Source organism: Cyprinus carpio, chromosome A9 (genome assembly GCF_018340385.1).
Source record: "Cyprinus carpio isolate SPL01 chromosome A9, ASM1834038v1, whole genome shotgun sequence".
Classification (NCBI taxonomy): Eukaryota; Metazoa; Chordata; class Actinopteri; order Cypriniformes; family Cyprinidae; genus Cyprinus; species Cyprinus carpio.
In genome coordinates, this window is record NC_056580.1 from 5,159,717 (window position 1) to 5,175,042 (window position 15,326).

Below are 15,326 nucleotides of genomic sequence, written 5' to 3' on the forward strand. Positions count from 1 at the left end.
TATATATATATATATATATTTTTTTTTTTTTTTTTTTTTTTTTTTTTACAAGTTCACAAACAAAATGTGTCATCAAATAGTTTACTGTAGAATGATGGATTACGGTGTTTACATGACTTAATAATGTGACTAAAATACATCTCAATTAATCCATGCTTTTTCCAAATATACCATAAATGTATTTTACGTATCTTATTCATAGTCAGATTATTGCTTTCTATGTAAATGTGACCAATTTTAGGACCTTTGATTTTATTTTAGTTAGAAAAGAGCTGCCCATATTTATGCATTTGGACCATGTTCAGACCATGACCAAAAAACCATGACTTGTACGGTCCAGGAAAGTTTTAACATCATCGTCAGAAAAAAAAAAGTGGTTCAAGTTATTATCTTCAGAAACGTTTTAAATGGTTGTCTTAACATACATACTCTTGAAACTGAAGATTTGCATCTATTGAACCATCATTATCATAAATACATTTTCAGTGCAACATGAGAAAGTGATCATGTCCATGTATATAAACATCCTACTGTAAAGTGCCTACAAGCAACACAACATTATTACACATTCAAGGTAAAAAAAGGTGCAAACATTTCTTTAGATGTATAAAAACAATTGATTTAAAAATTAAAATACATAAAAATGTATATCATGCATTTTGTTCTTCGGGACGTTGCCCTTCTCAGACCTACATCTGGCAAGCTAAAATTCATATACATTAAATTATTGTCATTTATTTGTTTTACTTTATTTTTATAGTGCAGAAAATAAAAGTGCTTTTTTCAGATTAGGTTGAAATGTACATATTGCATGTCCCTATGAAAGAAAAAGTACTGAAAGATAATCTGAGAGGTAAGAGGAGAGCAGACAGTTAGAACAGATATCTCCCGTGTCATAAATCATGTACTGTACATTTATATGTGCCGTTCAGTCTGTGTTTTTTGTGTATACTTGCATCCAAGAGTTTTACAGTCCTGCACTAGCAAAGCCAACCTAACTATATATATTTATATATAACTGTACATTTACACACCTGCTGAACTCCAAACCGATCTGAGCTGCCATGGTAGGGTGGCACAAGCACAGGAGAATAGTAGAAACTGGACCGTTTTTATTGTTTTTTGTTATGTTAACAAATAGTTTACTTTTTTTTTCTTAGATTTAGCTTACTAAATATATATTTACAGAAATTCAGGGCATTATAGTCATAATAGAATCACATTTGTATATGCACCTTGTAAATGCTTTGGAAGGGAAGCATCTGTACATAGTAGTTAAGTCAGTCCCAAACCGAGAGCAACACACTTCATTTACGTCACGTCTGAACAGATAACTGGGGTGCAGTTTTTGGCAAAACTACTTTATCCAGGCTGGAGGACGGAGATTCCTGTGATCAGGAGTTTCATCCAGCACTACAGATTTGATCTAGACTCTGACTTTACATAAACTGCTACCACAAGCCTTCCACACATGAACGGACACGATTCTGGCCCACCAGGAACTACACCAGTCTGCACTACAACAGCACAAATCTATTGATACCATCATTGCTGCTTATTGGGAATGCCCTGAAGTTTTTAATTGCATTGATCTGTTCGTGTAGTTCCTGTAATCCTCAACTCTAGCAGCAGGTCGCTGCTGAACTTGTCTTGCTATATTTTCCGTGGCTACGTCCTGGTCACGAGGCAGTTTATGATCCCAAAGTTGTTATGACCAGTGTCTGAGTATTTGTTCTTAAGGTGGCTAGCCGTTTTGTGTAGTGCACCGTTGCGTTTCTCAGAAGATGTGTGTGCACACGTGTTTCACGAAAATCTGTGTTCGTTTCGCTTTGGTGCAAATAAAAGTGAAAGTGTGTGCTGGTGTGTGTGTGTAGGTGTGTGTGTGTGTGTGTGTGTGTGCATTTCAGTTTTGAGGACCCTGGCCCCATCCTCCTGCACTCGGGGGACGACTTGGCTCTCCGCTCCCTGATTGGTCGAGTTCAGCACTGTCACAGTCCGAGTCCTCACACAACGCACGAGTCTGGAAACAGGACAAAGAGTGTCAACAAACTCTTGGACACATTATATGTTGCCTACAAAACAGTCATTAACAAAATCTTCAAATTGAAGGCAGGCTTCTTCAAGTCTGGTCCTGGAGGTCCTACAGAGTCTGTCTGCAAATTGCTTTAAGACCTTGTTCAGGTGTGTTTGATCCAGTTAATTTCTACAGGACAGTGGACCTCCAGAGCCAGGTCTGAAAAAGCCTGCAACAGGGCAACATTTGTTTTTCTCGGGGCGATATGTGTTGCAAGGATTCTCACAATACTTGTACCTCCAGGATATTTTGTTCCAGGTCAAAGTTGGCCCTCTCCTGTTCGAGGGCAGCGGCCTCTCTTTCGGACAGAGTAGGGTCTGTAATATCAACAGGGATCTCAGACCCCTGGGAGATGAGGTCATCGCTGCGATCGTCCAATCGCTCGTCTGTGTTGGTGCTGACCACGTCCGGCGTGCCACTGTGGGAGTGGTCAGTGGTGTGGCCCTCCTCTCCCTCGGAAACGGACAGGTTCTCGGAGCTGAAAGTGGATACTGATTGGCACTTGGTTATACTGGTCGGCCGTCTGCAAAATGGAGATTAGAGAACATACAACCCATTAAACAAGGATATATTAAAATTAGGACTGTCAAAAATACTGGGTTGCACTTTATTTTACAGCGCATGTACTTACAGTGTATTTACCTAAGAAAGCACTGGGCAATATAAGATAACTTCATTGGTTAGGGTTAGGGGAACATTGAGGGTTAGTACCTAATTATTACCCAGTTAATAATTACTACAATACTACACTGTAAAATGAAGTGGATGCCGTGGCTTCATGGGATAGTAAAGTATCCATCAATTGTGCAAGTAGTCGGTCATCCTGGTACGTTATGCTTCCAGTTTTTTAAAAACTGTCATCCAGAAACTGGGCTGGGAGACACTGACCTAGCAAGATGATAACCAAGCACCTTAGCGTGTGTTCTATTACTTCAACCAGGCATACAATGCTCACCCAGTGGGTGAAAACAAAACCTTATTTTATTATGCAGTTAGAAGTGCTGCTTTACATAAATAAAGCAACCCCAAACTACTTGAGTTCACACCAAAAATATTTCAAAAAGAATAAATAATTATATTCTTACCGTCTTCTTGGTAACTCCACCTCACTGTCCACCTCGCCCTCTTCTTCTTCTGAGGAAACGCCACGTCGCTGGTGGAATTCAACACAATTGATTCAAACATGCGCAATGATTAAGGCCCCAAACAGCACTGCAAAAATAACAAACGTAAATTTTTCATTTGTTTATTTTTTATCTTTACCATTTTGATTTTTGCAGTGTGATAAATGTATTATTTCTAAATGAAAGTTCCAAATGCACTCATGTAAGCTATTATGGGCTCTTCCTTTAAATCCAGTCCTCACTGCTCTGCTCATTTTGTACAAACCTAGAACAAACCTCTGAAGTGATAAGAGAAACATACAAAATGAGCAGAGTGGGGGGTCATGAGGACTGGAATTGAGAACCACTGATTTATAGGGTGAGACAAGACAGAAGGTGCCTTGAGCATAAACAAACAATGGCTAGCAAACAACATGTTTTGCTCCGTCTTGTCATCAGAAAAGCCCAAAAAAGAAAGAAAACCTGACCAAAAAAAAAGAAACATGCTAGCTGTGGTGATGTCGTGATGAGCCATTGTCATTTATGAATCCCTACGACACTCTACATAAAGCAGATCAGGCTAAAATTGTGTAGTCTGAACTGGGTTTTAATGGTTTCATGTAAGTGTAACATGGAGTCAGAGACGTTCGGATCCATATGGGGGGGGACGGAGGGCCAGGTTCGTGTGGAAGTGGAGTGGGCCAGAGCCAGCAGAGCAAGAAGCCAGGGTGGAGCAGGCGGAACTGGAGCCCTTCCTGGGCCTAACATGGGAAACAGGAGCCCTTCCTGGGCTTAACATGGGGAACAGGAGCCCTTCCTGGGCTTAACATGGGGAACAGGAGCCCTTCCTGGGCTTAACATGGGGAACAGAAGCCCACCGGGCAGAGCTGGAGCCCACCAGGGCAGAGCAGGTGGAGCTGGAGCCCACCAGGGCAGAGCAAGGGGAGCTGGAGCCCACCAGGGTGGAGCAGGCGGAGCTGGACCCCACCAGGGTAGAGCAAGGAGCCCCCACAGCTGAGCAGACGGGATAGAAGCCCACCAGGGCGGAGCAGATGGAGCTGGAGCCCACCAGGGCGGAGCAGAGGACCGCCACAGCCCAGCAGACGAGACAGAAGCCCACCAGGGTGGAGCAGAGGACCACCACAGCCCAGCAGACGAGACAGAAGCCCACCAGGGTGGAGCAGAGGACCACCACAGCGGAGTCGATGGCACAGGAGAGCAAGTCTGGTTAGGTGAGACTGGAACAGATAACATAAGCAGATTAATGGTGGCCAGACGAGAGTTCACAGACGGCTTCCATGGCCGTGACAGGACAGGCGGTGAGTTCATGGATGGCCTCCGTGGCCATGACAGGACAGGACGAGAGGTCATGGATGGATACTACTGACACCTCCAAAGGTTCTGCAGCAGTTGCCGCCACCTCTGGAGGTTCCACAGCAGTAACAGTCTCCTTGACAGCAACACAACAGGCTGAGAGAACATTGCTGGGTGCAACAGACAGGATGTGACGAGGCTCTGGAAGTTCAGCTGAGACGTGACGAGGCTCTGAATGATCTGTTGTGGTATGATGAAACTCTGGAAGATCTGTTGAGATGTGATGAAGTTCTGGAAGATCGGTAGTGATTTGACTGGGCTCATAAAGAACAACTGTGACTTGACTTTGTTCACGAAGATCAACGGCAACTTGACTTTGTTCACGAAGATCAACCGTGGCTTGACTTGACTCATGAAGTTTAACTGTGGTTTTATTTGACACATGGGGTTTAATGGTGATTTGACCTGACTATGGATGGTCCGCGGTGACTTGACTGGACCTTGATTCTGGAAGATCAACGGGGACCTGACTTGACTCTGGAAGATCAGCGGGGGCCTGACTTGACTCTGGAAGATCAGCGGGGGCCTGACTTGACTCTGGAAGATCAACGGGGGCCTGACCTGACTCTGGAAGATCAACGGGGGCCTGACTTGACCCTGAAAGATCAACGGGGACCTGACTTGACCCTAGAAGATCAACGGGGACCTGACTTGACCCTAGAAGATCAACTGTGGCTGCCATCTTGTGCAGTGGCGCCGTGCTGGCGGCCATCTCGCGCAGTGGCGCCGGGCTGGCGGCCATCTTGTGCAGTGGCGCTGGGCTGGCGGCCATCTTGTGCAGTGGCGCTGGGCTGGCGGCCATCTTGTGCAGTGGCGCTGGGCTGGCTGCCATCTTGTGCAGTTGTGCCGGGCTGGCGGCCATCTTGTGCAGTGGCGCCGGGCTGGTGGCCATCTTGTGCAGTGGCGCCGGGCTGGTGGCCATCTTGTGCAGTGGCGCCGGGCTGGCGGCCATCTTGTGCAGTGGTGCTGGGCTGGCGGCCATTGCAGGAGGAGTCTCAGGAGCGGCGGCCACTTTGTGAACAGCCTCCGGGCTGGGAGCCATCTTGTGAAGAGACTTTGGGGCTTTAAAGTCCTCTGCCTCTCCCACAGTGAATGGAGAACCACATAACGAGAGAGCATAGTCCATAATGTCTCTTAAACTACAGATAAATTCCTCTCCAGGTAACATTGATTTAATTGGTTCACTGAGTCCAAAACGGAACAAGTCCTTAAACAAAACTTCATCATGAAATGGTACTTGATAAGACAACTCACAGAACCGGTGAACATACTCCTCAACAGATAGGCCTCCTTGACGAAGACATAATAGCTGGTCTACTGGGTCCATGGTTGTGCTGGGTAGCTGAAACGCTGACAAAGGGTGGGAACAGATATCTCGGTAATGAGAGGATACCGGGCTGCTGGATCCTGGTATGGCGAAGTCTTCTGTAACATGAAGTCAGAGACGTTCGGATCCATATGCAGTAGTTTATTATCAGAATGGTCAAACAGGCAATGATCAAAGGACAGCGTCAGGTATGTCAAGGGATATCCAAAATCGAAAACAGAAATAAGCAGAGGTCGGGGCAAGCAGCAGAAAATCACAGTCGGTATAAACAATCCAAGATAAAACACGGAAGGAACAAACACAGGGAAACCGCTCAGAAATGCCAGACAGAACTAAACAAGACTTCGCAATGTGAGTGTGGATGAGTGCAACCTTTATAGTGTCACTGATGGGAAACAGGTGAGGTTCAATAATGAGTTCCTAGGCAGGAGTTTATGGTAAATGAAGTCCAGGGTGTACTGTGTCATGTGAAAATCTGTGTGGTGAATAAACGGATGTGCAGTGACCGGATCATGACAGTAAGGCATAAATTATATTTGACTGAAATGCTTGTACAGAAATATTTTATTTTCTACGAAAGATAAAAGTGTGGTAGATGTTAAGTTTTATGAGGGAGGGCCACTGGTAAGGAGCCTTCGAGCTGTGTTTATGATCACTACGATATAGTAGTTTTCAATTCGCATAACAGTGACTGTAAAATATGGACTTTAGTTATGGGAATTGCATTTTTTTAGTTTTTCTATTTGGCATATGGTCATTGGGCAATTTTTGATTGATCATTGGGCTAGTTTTGTTACGCATACCTGGCAACCCTGCTTCAATAATTCCTTATTGCGATCATCACAAAGCAGAAGTGTATTGTGGCCCAAAGTTCTGAAATAAGGCCTCCCCTTTACATTTTTAAAATCAAATTCCCTTTTGGTTAATTTGCATGTGAGGTGACAGGAGATACAATCCGAGGCCATTTATCTAGTTTGAATCAGTCTCTTCTGATTCTGCCTTGATTCTAAATTACACATAACAAATACAAATGTGTATTTGGCATGACATGTTAAGCAGTGACAACAGTGTCTTGTTTTGTAAAATGCTAACTGAAACTCTTAATGAAACTTTTTAAAATTCATATCTGAAGAGAATGGTGACCAGTCCAGTGCAAAGATCTAAGATATGCACCTTTCCTTACCGAGAAAACTCAGGAATAGAGAGATGCGTACCTGTTTGCGTGTGATAGCAGCTCGATACAGTATGGCTGATGGAGTCAGATGACTGCCGCTAGATCCTCTGGGTAATCGCACCGTCCCGGTTCCCTCTTCTCTCTCCTCTCCTACATGAGTTCTGCCCACCGCTCCACTTCGGCCACAGCAGGGTGAATCCGGGCTGCTGGAGAACGGCAGTGAAGCGGCGTCCTCACTCGCTGTGTCACTTCTGGGCGGAGTCTCGTCCAGACCGGCCCCTGCTTCAGCTCCACCGCCGGGCTCTCTGCCCAGGGCTTCGGTCGTGGCAGCTCCACTGACTCCGTCTTCAACGTGGTGGGTGGAGGAGAGCAGATCTGGGCTAGATGAGGACAGCTTCAGTGGGGGTGGCTCCAGCTGGGCCTCCCTCATCGCGGCCCCTGAAGCAGTTTCAGTGAGAGGCGGCGGGGGCGGCGTTGTGTTGGGCAGCGGGGACTCTTTTTCTCGGCTAGCAAGGGCAGAAGGGTGCTTAGGCCCTGACAGATCCCCACTGCTTCCCCTGCCACTCCTCCGGTGACGAGTTTTCACTCTGCGGGCGCGGCTAGGTGAGGTAGGCCCTCGGTTTGCACATGGTGGGACGGTCACCTGCAGCACACCAGCGTCCATCTTGGGGAGAATGATCTCTGATCTCAGGAGGTCAGGCCTGGATATGGCATACATTACATTATGGCATACAACTCTCTTACTTGCATTGAGCATAATAATGGAAATTATGATAATGCATTTGGTCTTGGGTGACTTTATCTGCTATGCACACTTGCTGCTTCCAAAACTTACACAAGCTGTGAGAAAGTAAGACTTAATGCTGCTGCAGAAACAGACATACATAACATAGCTGTTCCATATAACTGATCTAGACAGGTGGTGCTGGGGGAGGTGGAGGGTTTCAGAGGAACTCTGAACACCACAGGACATTAAACCAAAGTATTTAAATCTTGAGCTAGCAAGATAATTGGCTGCTGATACAGCAGAGGTCAGTCAGCTGCTATGTAGTATACAGTGTACTTACTAGTAGACTACATGTCAATGAATGTCCAAGAACTTTCTCTTGACAAACTTTTCTTTTGTACTTTTGTGCTGTTGCAGTAATGTTAGTCTATAATGTAATATGTGAAAATGAAAAGTTATTAAATGAGTGTCTCATCCTTATGTTGCTTTGGGAATGCATACATTTATGATTTTCAGTTGTGTCCATGTTTGTGGAAATGTCAAAGATACTTTTCTAAACATTTATTTATACATATACATACGTTCACATAGAAGATATTGAGTAACACTGTGTATAAGATACATAAAACTGTGATAAATAGACATGTTGTACACATTCTTCAAATGACTGATATGGACAAGGATAAGGTGATTTTGTATACTGGGTCTCAATGACTAACCTCCTGGTATCTGTCATTTAACATACTCCAAATTTAATAACATTAGAATGAGGTTAAGAAAAATGTATGTGCATAAATACGGAATAAAGAATTATGTGTGAGATGTTCTGCTGTGGATATAAATGTAAACAATCCATGTAATTATTAATAAATGAGAGCCAGTGTGAAGAACATCTGTTCTTACCTCTTGCCGTGAGGAGGCAGTTTCTGGGGGACGCTTCTCTTCTTGATGAGTTTGTCCACTGTGGTTGAGGGGTGATGTTTGAAAAGACCAGGATATTTCTTATCCAGACACTGTTCCCTCCTTAATCAATAACAAAACAGCATAAGCACTTCATGGTGTTATAAATGAAGATATCAGAAGCTAAATTTTAATAATCTCAAAGTAACATGACATGGAATATCAGGAGCCGTTTCCATGAATAGGGCACAAAATAGGGCCTAAACATGGAAGACCTGGCCTGAACACGGAAAGGACTGACAGATTAAGAGCTCTTTTTCTATTTCTTTTTCTCTGTGGTGATTCATGACTGTTTATAGCCGGTTTATTCTGGTAATACACAAGACTTCATTGCTACGGTAAATACGGTGTGTTTCTTTTCGATGTGATAAGTCAATCTCTTTTTTTGAGGTGGAATGTTCTCACAATTGCAGTCTTATTTCTCTCTTTCTGTCTCTCTGAAGTGGCCAAGAGCAGTGTGATCTGCCCTGGCAAACTGTGTGCTGAGCTACAAAATACTATTTCAAAGCGCCATCTAGTGGATATTGCGTGACACACAACAAATGTATATAATTTCCAATTAGCATGTCCGCAAGATTCTGTTTTTGAGAGAATGCATGAAAAAGTACCTCTTTAAAGTCAGAATCTGTACTTTCTCAATGCACTCTATGTGGCAATATCAATACTAGAACTTAATTTGGTAACTTGACTTTATCCAGCAAAATATCTACAGAAATTGAAGTATCTGCTATGGAATAGTTCACCCAAAATGATTATGTTGTCATCATTTACTTCTCAAACCGTCCCCAGTAAATCCCATAGTATTTTTTCCCATACTATGGAATAAAGCCCTGCACAGGCCTTAAATCTAGGCCCTTGTCCGACAGCTTATCAGAAATGCCTGAGTCTGACTGGAGCCCATGACTGGTTTTATTTTTATTTTTTATTTTTTTTATCTCCTCCCCATTACATTTACATTAATGCATTTAGCAGACGCTTTTATCCAAAGTGACTTACAGTGCATTCAGGCTATAAATTTTTTTACCAGTATGTTTTTACACACCCTACTGATGCAGCCATTAGTTCAGTTCTGTTTTTAATGGCAAAGTGGTTACATTTCTTTTCCTTTCTTTATTAAGTTAATTTAGAAAAAATGTTAAACACAAGTTTTTGTTTTTTAAAGTGACGACCAAGTGGCCAGCGGTTAAATATCACAATATTAGTTTTAAACATTTAAACTAGATAAATGTGTGCTGTCAGGTGCATATCCAAGTGTTTGTGCAGAGAGTGGAAGCTTAACACATTTAATGCATGGAGGCGCTGGCGCAATCACTTTTTTCCTGATAACAGTGAAATCAACTTAAAATAGCCTACACTGTCATTTTTGCTCATACAGATAAGAGTAATACATCATTCGAAACTTTAAAGTCTACTTTTATTTGTGTGCACTCACAATGACAACAAATCATTGTGCTTTAGTAAAATGAAGAAAACAAACAGTATGCACTTTCTGCCATCTCGGTCTCCATTAACTCTGGAGCACATCACAAAAATGAACTGAAAGTCAGCGTATGGGCTTCTTGCCTCATAAACATGAGAAATATATAAAGTTTGAAATGTCTATAAAACAAACCAATTCAATCGAAACAAAATCTCTCTCATTTTGTAATCCGTCCGTGTGAAAGGTGCATTTCTCTCTGAAGCTGCGTCCACTGTACAGCAGAGATGGCAAGTCAGACACTTCATCTATCCAGCCGACACTGACCCAGAAAACACTAGTTTATTAAAAAATTATTAAAATATCTCATTGCTATTTTTCCCGACACATTCATAGTCATTAATAGTTCTGGGACGGTGACGCTAAACACCGCGCGAGCCTGATCTGACAGTTCTGCTAACATGGTATTATGTTGTTTCCACCAGGGCAGCGCATCACCTTAATCAATGAATGTCTAAGATACAAATAAAGGAGAAGCCTAAAACAGCCCCCGTCGGGCTGAAATGCAGGGCTCTACTATGGAAGTCAATGGCTACTATCAACTGTTTGGTCACTAACATTCTCCAAAGTCTCATCTTTCATGAGTGTGCATGAATGATGATGATCCTTTTTTTTTTTTTTTTTTTTACAGTTGTACTCTGAAATAAAATAACTTTGTTAAAAACTCAGTTTTTCTTTTTACAGTATAAAAGCTTTATTATTACATGTATCTTATTTGGTTTTATGTGTATGTTATAGGTGTATGTGTGTTTTACCTGAGCAGCTCTTTCTCTTTGAGCTCCAGCTGCAGCATCACGGCATTGAGCTCCATGTACAGATTGTTGGCTCTCTCTAGCTTTCTCTCATAATGTTCTCTGATGTCAAGAGCATGCCTGTTAAAACAAGTCAGATGTCATGCTTAGTAACAACCCTTTAAAGGACACAAGGACACGTTGCAAATGTCCTCTGCTTTATTTCTTCTCTCTTTCTCACAATACAGTTACTGTGTAAATAAATATGCAGCATATAACCTCATCAAATATTCAGTCTCCTGTAGAACTACATCATAATAGCAAAAAAAAAATGTTTGTGATTAATTGCAATACATTAATTTTCAACACTTTATTTTATAGTGTCCTTGTTACAAGTTACATGTACTTTTGCATAATTACAGCAGAGACACTCGTAGCCTGTGGCAGGGGATACAGACCATTACGGACTACAAGCCCCCACCACGGACCTGTGACAGCAACATCTCTCTGCTGAATGAGCTGAACACCTTCTTCGCTCGCTTTGAGGAACAAAACAGCTCCACTGCACAGAAGACTGCACCACCTCCCGGGGAACAGGTGATGACGCTGACCCCGGACAGCGTGAGGAGATCCTTCAGCAGGATCAATGCACGCAAAGCTCCGGGTCCTGACAACATCCCTGGGTGTGTACTGAGAGACTGTGCAGCAGAACTCACTGATGTCTTCACAGACATTTTCAACATCTCGCTTAGTCAGGCTGTTGTCCCCACATGCTTCAAAGCTACCACCATCATTCCAGTCCCGAAGAAGCCATCTCCATCCTGCTTCAATGACTACCGTCCTGTTGCACTTACTCCCATCCTCATGAAGTGCTTTGAACGGTTAGTCATGCACCACATCAAGTCTGCCCCCCCCATCCCTGGACCCATTCCAGTTTGCATATCGGTCCAACTGGTTGACCGATGATGCCATCGCCACTACCCTCCACTCAGCACTCACACATCTAGAGAAAAAAGACTCATACGTCAGAATGCTGTTCATAGACTTCAGTTCAGAATTCAACACAATCATCCCTCAACAGCTCATTAACAAACTGATCGAGCTGGGGCTCAACACTTCACTGTGCAACTGGCTGTTGGACTTTCTGACTGGAAGACCTCAGGCAGTACGGGTCGGCAGCAACACATCCAGCACCATCACACTGAACACTGGGGCCCCCCAAGGATGTGTGCTGAGCCCCCTCCTCTTCACTCTCCTGACCCACGATTGCACACCGTCACACAACTCCAACCTCTTCATTAAGTTTGCGGATGACACGACTGTGGCGGGTCTCATTAGCAACAGAGATGAGACAAACTACAGGAGCGAGGTGAGCCGCCTGGCCGGGTGGTGCAGTGACAACAATCTCTCTCTGAACGTGGAGAAGACGAAGGAGATTGTTGTTGACTTCAGGAGAGTGCACACTCAGCATGTTCCTCTGACCATCAACGGTGCGACTGTGGAGAGAGTGAGCAGCACCAAATTCCTGGGTGTGCACATCACAGAGGACCTCTCCTGGACCGACAACACCGTAGCACTGGCCAAGAAATCACAGCAGCGTCTCTACTTCCTCCGCAAACTGAGAAGATCTAGAGCCCTGCCCCCATCATGTACACCTTCTACAGAGGCACCATCGAGAGCATTCTGACTAGCTGCATCACTGTGTGGTATGGCGCCTGCAACGCGTCCTGCCGGGAGACCCTTCAACGCATAGTGAGAGCAGCTGAGAAGATCATTGGTGTCTCTCTCCCCTCCCTCCAGGACATTTATGGAACCCGTCTCACTCACAAAGCCCTCTGCATCGCAAGTGATCCCATACACCAGTCACACAGCTTCTTCAGTCTGCTGCCATCAGGGAGGAGACTGTGGAGTCTCCAGGCCAGGACCAGCAGACTGAAGGACAGCTTCATCCATCAGGCTGTCAGGAAGCTGAACTCGCTCCAGAACTTGCCCCCCCCCCGTCCCTCTTCTGCCCCAGGCACCACTGAACTATGAACCCCCCCCCCACAGATCCCACATCCCCGGGTCCTTCCACCCCCCTCCCACTAACATACGATGACATGCACCAGTCACTTTGTGCAGCATTGGTCTGCTCACTACCTCATTCACCATGGAACTGATGTCATTCTACCACCTCATCAATCAGTTTAAATAAAATAACTGCTCTTGAGCCCTTTTGTCACTTTAATCAGACTGAATAAGCTTTTTTTATGCACTAAAAATCTTTTTATCCGCACTGTTTGTTCACTGGTTTGCACTCTATCTGCCATGTGCCTTGCGCTGCTTTATTTAACTTTATTTTCATTTTTTATTATATGTCTTTTTTACATTCCCTTATTATATATTTATATCTTATATTTTATATTGATCTAGATTTTTAGGCTCTACTGTTAGTGTTATCTGTATGCACCGGGGGTCTGAGAGTAACGCAATTTCGATTCTCTGTATGTATGTACTGTACATGTGGAAGAATTGACAATAAAGCAGACTTGACTTAACTTGACTAACCCTAACGCAATCCATAATCCTAACCCAATGTTTTCTTAGATAAAAACACTGTAAGTTCCGGTAAGTGCACATACTGTAAAATAAAGAGCAAACCAAATTCTGAGTTGAGCTTTTGAGTTTAGTTAGCGAGTTTCGGTGGGCTCTTTTAATGGTTTGGGCAGGACAGCGTTTGGTGCATGTGTCTGTTGCTGACCTGAGTTCCTCTCGTCGCCGGTTGATCAGCTCTTCATCCAGACGGTGAAGACATGTGCCCTCTGACTTGATCTTCTCAAAGTGTTGCTTGACCTCCTCACGCCACTCGGCCTGCACACACATACAGAGATTTATAATGCTGGATCTCAAATCATCAGCAGTGATTATCTTTCGCTTTAACAACACTGTTGATATGGCCAGAGATGTGGGGTCGCCGTGATTTTGCCAAGACATGTTCCTGGATCATCTTTTGATGATCCTGGATCAACAATATTGTCCAAAAATATAACCTTAACCCAATCCATACCCCTAAACCTAACCCTAACCATAATTTATTCCTAAAATCAGTGGGAAATTATAGCTGATTAACAAGGAAGTAAAAGCACCCAACCCTGATTTTAAGCCTAAAACAGATATTTCCTGAAAAGTTATATCTCAATTCTGACTGGTTGATTGGAATGTTGTTCCAGGATCAACAGGATGTTGATCCAGGCACATGTTGTACTTGGTGAAATCACACTCACCGAGATGTGGCAGTCAGTTTTGTCATTTCTATTGATTTCTTCAAAAATTCAACTCAGTGACATGAATATGATGAGCATGTTTTTAATTTCTGATGTGTTTTTTTTTTAATTGCATGACATGTTTAGTTCAGATTGTTAAATGACATGTTGAGACACCCCAAGAACTTGAATTAGTAAAAAAATACTTTCTACCCTGAAAAATACTTTTAAAACCCTTTTGATAATATTGATTAACCTGCAAACTCTCACATGGACTCAAATTGTCAGGGAATATGTTTCTGTGAACGTCACAGGTGTTTTAAACTAGATTTTGAACATGTTTTGTCTTGTTGCATTTCTAGGCAAACAAAAGTACATACTTAACGTTTCTCCACCATAATGCTCTTGTGTTGTTGTTCAGAGTTGAATGAGAGTCTCACCTGAGACCTGAAGTAGGTCTCCTGTGGGGTGGAGAGCACGTCTGCAGACGCGATGTCCAAATGCAGCAGAATCTGCCTGAATGACGGCCTGTTCCTGGGTTTGCAGTTCCTACACACACACGTTAGCATTACAAGGGTCACCTAGAAATGATTACCAGTCAGTTAAATCATCTCTGCTTATTTCATCTTTTGCTTGTCATTTTGCACAGAGAGATTCTATTTCCATATGATTTTCTTTCTTTCTTTTCTGAAAAAGTACACTTTTAAAAAGAGCTCATTAAGCAAAGAATAAACTTTAAGTGTCAACTGAATGTAATGTTTTCAGACACTGAATTGAATCTAAAATGCCTTTAAATGTATTGTACTGTAAATTTATATTAATTGCATATAATATAATATATAGATTTGGCTGAACTTTAGAGTGTTTTGACCCACTTAAATAGGACTTCAGTACATCTTTATATATATTTTCATAATTACTGCTATTGTCTGTAAAATATGGTTAAAGTGTTACTGCCAAATGTACCGACAATCATTTATAGAAAACTTAAATATACTTTAATGTCATTTCTGTTGAAAAGTGTATGTTATGTATTTGTAATTTAAATATATTTGAGATTTTTAGTAATGAAGTTGCAATTCAGTACATTTTCAATCTATAAACTTTGAATGTAATATTAAATAACAATCTACAATA

At 42.9% G+C, this 15,326-nt stretch overlaps 1 protein-coding gene across 1 annotated transcript in view; it reads right to left on the reverse strand.

The window, feature by feature from the left end:
• Positions 1 to 235: 235 nt before the first annotated feature.
• The window catches only part of LOC109051855 (mitogen-activated protein kinase kinase kinase 12-like), a 36,333-nt gene continuing 21,242 nt past the window's right edge, over positions 236 to 15,326 (reverse strand). Inside the window, exons 7-14 of the mRNA XM_042763249.1 lie at positions 14,630 to 14,738; positions 13,688 to 13,797; positions 10,972 to 11,088; positions 8,683 to 8,802; positions 7,093 to 7,753; positions 3,160 to 3,227; positions 2,312 to 2,597; positions 236 to 2,020 (exon numbers count right to left, since the gene is read on the reverse strand). Of these exons, the coding sequence (XP_042619183.1) occupies positions 1,904 to 2,020; positions 2,312 to 2,597; positions 3,160 to 3,227; positions 7,093 to 7,753; positions 8,683 to 8,802; positions 10,972 to 11,088; positions 13,688 to 13,797; positions 14,630 to 14,738 (1,588 nt within the window). The 3' untranslated portion in view covers positions 236 to 1,903. The remainder of the gene's footprint in view (positions 2,021 to 2,311; positions 2,598 to 3,159; positions 3,228 to 7,092; positions 7,754 to 8,682; positions 8,803 to 10,971; positions 11,089 to 13,687; positions 13,798 to 14,629; positions 14,739 to 15,326) is intronic.